Source organism: Schistocerca piceifrons, chromosome 2 (genome assembly GCF_021461385.2).
Source record: "Schistocerca piceifrons isolate TAMUIC-IGC-003096 chromosome 2, iqSchPice1.1, whole genome shotgun sequence".
NCBI classification, from domain to species: Eukaryota; Metazoa; Arthropoda; class Insecta; order Orthoptera; family Acrididae; genus Schistocerca; species Schistocerca piceifrons.
Window position 1 is genome coordinate 680317866 of NC_060139.1, and position 8555 is coordinate 680326420.

Here is an 8555-nt window from a genome sequence, read left to right on the forward strand (position 1 = left end):
AGCTGAGCACTACACTTGAGTCATAAATGTGTCACTGAACGTTACACTATTTATATCGATGTTGTTCTATTCTGTTAAACAAGTGTATAATGAAGCTTAGATTATTCGAGTCAATGTTCTTTCATTTCAAAGCTTAATACTTTAGTTTAAGGTCCATTTACGGTGGAATTGAGACTTTTTTGTAACAAAAATTCCTTTTTTTCACGTCAGGATTTCATGTCTGATTAATACTCCTCTTCAAAAATTAAAACGACGAATATGCAAAGGATGGAAAAAATATAAAATAATCGACGAAAGTATATTCTCAGGCCATTGGATTTTATAATTTCATTAAGTAACGTATCATACTACTTTTTAGTGTGAGGAATGCTCCAATACAATCTTCCGGAAAAAATATATGATTTCGAAAATGTTTGCGTGTCCTCCATAATTAAGGGGCCACTTACCGTGGAGCGGCTCCCGTCACTGTACCTGATAGTGTTATTTCTAGGGTTCTTTTTGTGAGTAAGGGAAATAAGATGACTATAGCTATAACTGCGCAGACTAATGTAAAAGCTCTCTCAAAGAAAACATGCAATAGAGTTACTTGAGATGAAATTGTTCTTGGAAATATCCATTAACCGTGACGAATAGACTGTAATGAGAACTTGTAGCACTTGCCACCGCCATTCATCGTTAAGGAAAGGCCGAGGCCGTTCTTTGAGTCCACGGCGGTTACTGCACTCTGCCAGGAAGGCGCTGACGTCACTGCCTCCGCAGGCGCGCCTCGCGGTCTAACCGGGAGCAAACAATGTCGCCTGCGCGCAGTGTGGTGATGCACCGACGGGAAGACCGACCCCAGACCCCGGGGGTATAAAGGCTGCTGTCAGCTGGGAGCTTGAGGCATCCACTAGCTGGCAGAGAAACAGCAGCATCAGCCCGACCGCCGCGGAGGAACAAGTAAGTCTGAGGAGGCAGCTATACTTCCGGCAAAGATGCTGGTCCTTGATGTGAGATGCACAGTATTAATGCTGCGAACTTTCATAGGAAATTTGGAAGTGATACAGACATTTTTACGTGTTAATTCTAGTAAAGCTAGACAATGATTAAGATTACTAATAGGTGAGAGTGACACACAAAATGTTTAAATTTTGTTTCTGTTATTGGCAAGTTTATTCGCACCTTCACTGTTAGTCTTGCCAATTGGTAATAAAGAAAGATGTCGTACAATATTGGTCAGTTAGTACTAAAGGAACTAATGGCAGCCAGACAGTATTTTCCTATTGCTTTATTGCCCTTGACCAGTTTGATATGCAGTCAACAGGAGGTGCACATTTAGTTTAACACCGTACGAAGGTACTGAGAGCCTTGACGTTCGCAGTTAATAGCGATCTTCTTTCTCCTTTTCTGCGTAGGTACGGAATTTATGTCAGAGGGCGCATTTTACGTGTTTCATGCACTTGAAGCTCAGCTGCAGCACAATAAGTAACATACTGTGGCGAACGAAATTAGAAATTACTGTCGATTTTTACATTGTCATCACATATCTTATTTTTCATCATATCACGTTAATGTGTTGACAGTAGCGCCTATAATTTGTATGATAATCACCAATTTGAAATAAAGTTTCACCTTGAGCACGCTACTGGTAATACAAAACTAACAGCAACTAAGAATTTTTTTTTCACTAGAACCTATTTAATCCTTCCTGGACCCCAGTCGTATACAGGATGACTAGTACATTTCGTTCGACAGTAATACAGCATACGTTATAGTTAGCATCGGTTCAAATTAATGATTAATACAATCCTTTTTATAGAACAGCCTAACCATTCACCATCAAGGAACAAAACCATGACTATGTTTTAAAACAGTTTTCCCGCTTTCTTCAGTTATCTAATTGTTAAAAGTTCTCTCTGTGACAGGAACGTGTTCTCAAGGAGAAAAAATTAATTTCAATTATATCGTGCGAGCTGCAACATATACGGAATTACTTAGTGCCTAATTATATTGCAACAGAACAGTTTTAATAGAGAAGAGGCCACAGACGTTTATCTGTGTAGAATAATCGGTTTGATCTCCACATTGACCCTCATGCTGCTACAGTATCGCGTAGACAATGTGACTTTGCCGTAAGTTATTTTCAGGAATCTTATGTTTCCAATTCTTAAGCACGTCTGATGAGTCAACAATACGTCCCGAAGAACTGAATTTCCACTTTCGTTAAGAATGGTAAAGATTGCTGTACGTAACACTGGAATGAAGTGTGAAGGTCGGTGACAGATCTCTTCATCAATATTCGAATCTCGTGTGAAGTGCTGGTAATGACCAGTTAGTCTGCCTTGCGAGCAACCTCAAGGAACAACAGTGAGCTACCCTCAGCTATGGGCGTTCGTACAAAAAATAAGTTCCTTTGTAGTAAGACCCCGCTCTTGTTTAATTCATGGCGATGGATCAGAAGACGCGGAGAATTATTTAATCTTATGTCGGTTGTCTTTCCTATGAATCTTCGTTTCTCTGATGTTTCATCAGATACTTGAAAGCTCGTTTTTTCCCATTGGATAGCTGAAGTCAGCCCAAAGACATACTGCTTATCATGTCATGACAACTGGAGTTGTGCACACTCATTCGTCGGTGCGGTCACTAGTTACTCTAGTGCGATGGTCGTTTTTATCGATGTCTTTTCACAGGGACATTAAAACAGGAAGAAACACAATACTCCAGCAGCGAATGCTGGAGTACTGGTTAGTCTTCGTGTTTCACTGTCACAGTTAATACATATCGATAAAACGACTGTCTCATTAAACTAATTTGGGACCGCTCTGTCGAGTGGACACTTGAAATTCTGATTTAAAAATCACTTTCTCAGTAACGAGAAACAAACTGACGCTTCCCGTTGACCCCGTTCGTTGCATGAAAGACATAAAAACAGTATTTGTTTGGGCCAACTCCAGCTAAATGCTGAAAAACTAAATTGCAAATATCCGCCGAAACACAAGGGAAAATTCGACTGGCAGCTCTTGGGAGAGAGGAAAGATCCTGTAGAGAGGACATCTCCTGCGTTGAAGTGTAAAATAAAATCGTGGGTAACAGGACAATGACAAAATAGGATATGGTAGCGGTGTGTAACGTCTGCTTTAAGACCGCACTGAATTTGCAGGCAAGATCTGCCTTGTATCTGTGGGTCTGATCTTTCAGCAGCCATAGAAGGACCGTACGTAGTTCAGAGTCGAATCCGAACTGAATCGCTTCCGAGTAGAATCGGTTTCCCAGATGTGTTGGTCATACAAGAACCTATAAAATTCTTCTCACCCGACACGTTTAACATGTAGTTATTCCTTCTTGTATAATTAGAGTTAAACTACTTTTCTGTGACACACACTAATATCGGTTTTCCAGTTAAAAGAACTCACAGTGTGAAATATTTTGCCCCAATCATTAAATTACAATACGCACTCTCGTACTTTGGAGTCGCTGGATACTCGCATTCCTGTTGATACAAAGATCATAACTTACGATACTCCCTTATTATTGTTGTTCGTTTCATTTGGACGTAACAGCCATCAACTTTTCTGTTCCAGAGTCACGCAGAGTCAACCACTATGAAGACAGTCGTGCTGTTCCTCGTCCTGAGCGCCGTAGTTCTCAGCTGTGCTCTCCCGTCTCCGGAGGACAAGGTAAAGCATGCTTATTTGTTTGCAGAGAAAAAAAAACTTTCATTTGCCCAAACAACAGAGATTTATTATGTGCTTGAAAGCTAACTGGTTCGTAATTAAATCAGACAAGAGTTAATGAAATCGATCTATCATCAGTCGGCAGATGATGGTTGAAGTGTGTTGTATGGACAACAAGCAGAAATCGACAGACACAAGTATTGTTTTGACCAGAACCGAGGTGGAATCTTCCTACACGTCGGACAGGGGCCTGAAGATGGCGTATTAAATCGCCGAAACAGATAGCCAATTAAAATAAGTTTGGAAATTAGACGGCTGAAAGGTGTTTGATTTGACACCCTACAGTGAACGGCCGAGTCCCGGAACCATCTTTGAAAAGATGGACATACAGACACTTAAATTTATACAGGTGTACTGGGAGAGGCTCTCCATATTTTCCGTTCGTATTGTTTCTTACGCTTATACCTCTACAGTTTGAAACAATGTAATTAAAACCAAATTACGTAGAAAGTAAAATTACAATACGTTAGCTTTGTTAGGAAGATAAAGAGAGGAAATAATCGTAAATAAAGTGACATCGTTACCGCAGACGTCTGGCAAATATCATCATCAGTAATACCACACAGGGTGTAAACAGAATAAACTGCCAATATTATACGGAAAGGTACCTCCCGGTGTCCGTGACGAAAAACGTCTCGGAAGACCCCTAACGGTACTAACCGACCGCCGTGTCATCCTCAACCTATAGGTGTCACCGGATGCGGATATGGAGGGGTGTGACGTCATAATGCCGCTACTTCTCAATCAAGTCGCTCCTCGCCGGCCGGGGTGGCCGAACGGTTCTAGGCGCTACAGTCTGGAACCGTGCGACCGCTACGGTCTCAGGTTCGAATCCTGCCTCGGGCATGGATGTGTGTGATGTCCTTAGGTTAGTTAGGTTTAAGTAGTTCTAAGTTCTAGGGGACTGATGACCTCAGAAGTTAAGTCCCATAGTGCTCAGAGCCATTTCAAGTCGCTCCTCGATTTGCCTCAGAAGAGGTGAGTGCATCCCGTTTCCCAACAGCGGTCGGCAGAGCGCAAGCGCTAGCCAAGCCCGTCAGCGCTTAACTTCGGTGATCTGACGAGAACCAATGTCACCACTGCGGCAAGGCCGTTGGCATACCGTTGTGTCACGTTCTTTATTTTCGTATTCCTAAAAGACAGATAGTTGTATGTTTGATAGTAGACACATCTCTGTTTACTTTGTCAACTGTCGGCACACGATCTTGCTTGTGTATTATCGACAGCGATGTGACGGTCAGGGAAAGGTAACGGACGAGTCAAGCAATGTAAACATTGGGCGTGTACAACAGCGCAGGCCGGCGGCTAGGTACTACCGGAACAAGAAATTTAAATACTCATTGGGGTGTCAAGAACGTGTAATTCGGTTGGCGTAAACAATGAATTAAGTACAACCAGACGTTTTCTCTTTTACATTATCAGAACGAAGGTCGCGGTAGTAACGAAAAGTATCGATCGTGCAGGAGGTCTTCGTTGTGGGAAATGTTTCGGATAAATTCGTAGAGCTGCCATCACAATACCATTTGCCTCGCCATAAATTAAATGAATATCGCCTAGTTCAGTGATAGTAAATCTCCGTTCCTTCCTAACATTTAACGGAGTTGCAACGTCTGCACAGATAACTCGACGACTGCCGACGATCGACATATTACAGTGACTCAACCAAGCAGGCCATTGTTAGAAATTTATAAGTTCTTATGGGACCAAACTGCTAAAGTCATCGTCCCCTAGGCTTACACACTACTTAATCTACCTTAAACTAATTTACGCTGATAATAACGCACACACACACACACACACACACACACACACACACACACACACACACACACACACATGCCCGAGGGAGGACTCGAACCTCCGACGGGGCAGCCGCGCGAACCGTTGTAAGGCGCCCTAGAGCGCGCGGCTACCTCGCGCGGCAGCAGGACATTGTTGCCTACTTGTTTGCGACTTACGCCTGCGATGTCAATACGCGCAGAAGTAAATTACACGAATCGATCGCTTATATAAATGTACCTGTGTTGGGGGAAGGGTGGCCGACGTAACCCGTAGTGTACTCATCCTGTTTCATGAATTCTTCCATTTCATTGTGCAAAACGTTTCCACAAGTCACGCCTAATTCGTATGTGCTGTCCAGAGTCCTTTCCAAAAACATTGTCACGAGACGAACTTTTTTTGTCTGGGAAAGCCGTAGGAAATGGACCAACATGTTACTAGACGTTTTAAATCCATTACATGTGTTCTGTTAACTGGATTTTTTTGGCACTTTATACCATTTACACCCTGCATAGCTACGTAGGATAGCGAGCTATACAGTATCCATAAGCGTGTCAATTTCCGCAAGTTACGAGGCTTGTTTTGAACTACAACTTTGTTGGGTATTGTATGTTACGCTTGCTACGTTAGTGAATGGAGCTTATATTTGTGACAAGAGTACATTTGATGTTACTGCTTTTTGAACTATACAAAAGAAAAAGAAAGACGCACAACAAAAGAACTATCCGAATGGGACGGAAATTGGTAGATGTGATTTACATGTATAGACAAATAATTACAGCTTCAGAAAAACTATATGATTCATTCGAGAGACAGAGAAGGTCATTAATACGTTCGTTCACCTCTAGTCCTTTGGTTGCCACCAACGTCATCGTTACAGCACGCCCCGTTTTGTTGCCCTCATGGCAATCCATCCTGAGCTTACATTCCAGCAAGATAGCGCTCGCTGACGCACGTTGAAAGTTTCTTGCCAAACCCTGCCTTGGCCAACACGACCGACCTCTCCCCAGTTGAGTACGTGTGGGACATTATGGTCAGGGCCCTCCAACCATCTCGGGATTTTGACGATCTAGCGGACCGGTGGGAGAGAAAATGGCACGATATAACTCAGGAGGACATCCAACAAATCAATCAGTGCCAAGGCGAATAACTGCTAGTATAAGGGCCAAAGATTGACCAACGCGATATTGACGTACTAAACTTGTGTAGCGGTTTCTCTTGAAGAAGTCATCCATTTTTTTCTGAAATAGTAATAGTTTGTTTGTCTGTACACGTTCATCACATCTACAGATTTCCATCCCATTTGGGCAATTCCTCTGTGGTGCGTCATTCTTTTGTCTTAAAGTATATTTCCGTGTAAGTAACTTCCCTAGTTTATTTGCTACAAATGCTTGTTTAATGATGCCTATTGCTAGATTTTGTCTCATACACCACTGCTTTGTTCTCTTTTTTCTTGTATTTGAAACAACCACAACAAGATCGTCATCATATCTTCCAATTCCATCGTCGTTTACTGACTCTCCTGAACTGAAGAACTAACTAAACGAAATGTAGTGTCTCACTTTTGGAGATAAATAGTCATGTGTTTACCAAATTTCTTCCCCCCCCCCCCCCCCCCCACTTCCCCGCCCCCGGCCCACCAAATGTAGCCATAGTCAGTAGAGGAAACTATGGTCACCAGAAACCAGGTGACTTTGCATTTGATGTAATTTTGACAATATTCCAAATGCTTCTCAGGAGGCGCGACAGTCTGGAACCGAGCGACCGCTACGGTCGCAGGTTCTAACCCTGCCACGGGCATGTGTGATGTCCTTAGGTTAGCTAGGTTTAAATAGTTCTAAGTTCTAGGGTACTGATAACCTCTGCATTTAAGTCCCATGGTGCTCAGAGCCATTTGAACCATTTTTCTCAGGAGGACCGTGGCGGAGTGGGCGTGGACGTGCACAAAGAGAAGGGCGTGGGCACCGTGGTGGACGCCCAGGCCCACGGAAACGTATGGAAGAGCGACGACGGCAACACCCGGGTGGACGCCGAAGGCTCCTGGCAGAGGGTCTACCACGGGCCTGGGGCCGGCAAACCCAACTACTCCGGCGGCATCCGCTTCTCCCACAGGTGGCGATAACCGACCTGTGCTACCTGCCTCTCGCTACAGCCCCAGGGAGTGTATCTCGTCGCCGGAATTGCTGTACTTCGCCATGCAAAGTTTCTTCAGAAACGAGTCCCACTTTCGTACCTGTACTATTTACCATCAATTTAATTGGTAATAAATAACATCTTATAAAAACTTTTTGTTTCCTTTCTTTATGTAACGCTCAGCCCCATGCTGGGTGACACCAAAATAAATTGTTATATGTTCTCATGTTTTACAAGGTCCGATCGATCACGACATTAAAACCACAGTGAAAATTCGATAAATCTTTGCACAGATGTGTTGCGCAGTGTCTCTACTATGCCCATCGATCGCGTCGCGTGGGTCTTTTCAGTTTTGAGTGTGCAGTGAGCACGTTAAGATGCCTAGAACAAAAGATTGTCCCACCAAGAGTGAAGAGTGTGCTGCCATTTGCCGAGGGTATCCGCCTGATTTCATGCAGTCCACATATCGTACCTGCCATTCACCTGCCACGCATAACAGCAAAGTGGGGCAATGGAGCAGGAACTCACTGCAATGTTTTCGATGGAAAGTGTTTGACCACCCATGTTACAGCCTGCATGTAGCTCCATCTGATTCTCATCTCTTTGCTCACATGAAGCGTTACCTGTGTGGACAACATTTTGATCCAGAAAACGATCTGCAGACCAGCATAGAGAATTCGCGGAAAGCTGCTGCCTTCTATGATGAAGGTTCTTGAAAAGTTGTAAACCTTCAACAAATACGAGGTGCGACAATAAAGTAATGAGATTGATTTTCTTTGCAAGATGTGGCAACCCTGAAGGCTTGCATAGGCACAATATCTTTGACATTGGTCTATAAGCTGCTTCTAGTCCAAGCGGCACATCGATGCAACTGCTCAGTCGTGAGTTGTGCTGTAATAAGTTAACACGTGTTTGTGTCTCTCGTCACGG

General features: G+C 43.4%; 1 protein-coding gene across 1 annotated transcript; it reads left to right on the forward strand.

Moving 5' to 3' along the window:
* Positions 1-875: 875 nt before the first annotated feature.
* On the forward strand, positions 876-7758 carry LOC124777576. Its single transcript, XM_047253031.1, has 3 exons — positions 876-939; positions 3561-3656; positions 7405-7758. The coding sequence occupies exons 2-3, from the start codon at positions 3582-3584 to the stop codon at positions 7612-7614; spliced, it is 285 nt and encodes a 94-aa protein (XP_047108987.1). The 5' UTR covers positions 876-939; positions 3561-3581; the 3' UTR covers positions 7615-7758.
* The last annotated feature ends 797 nt before the right edge of the window (positions 7759-8555 follow it).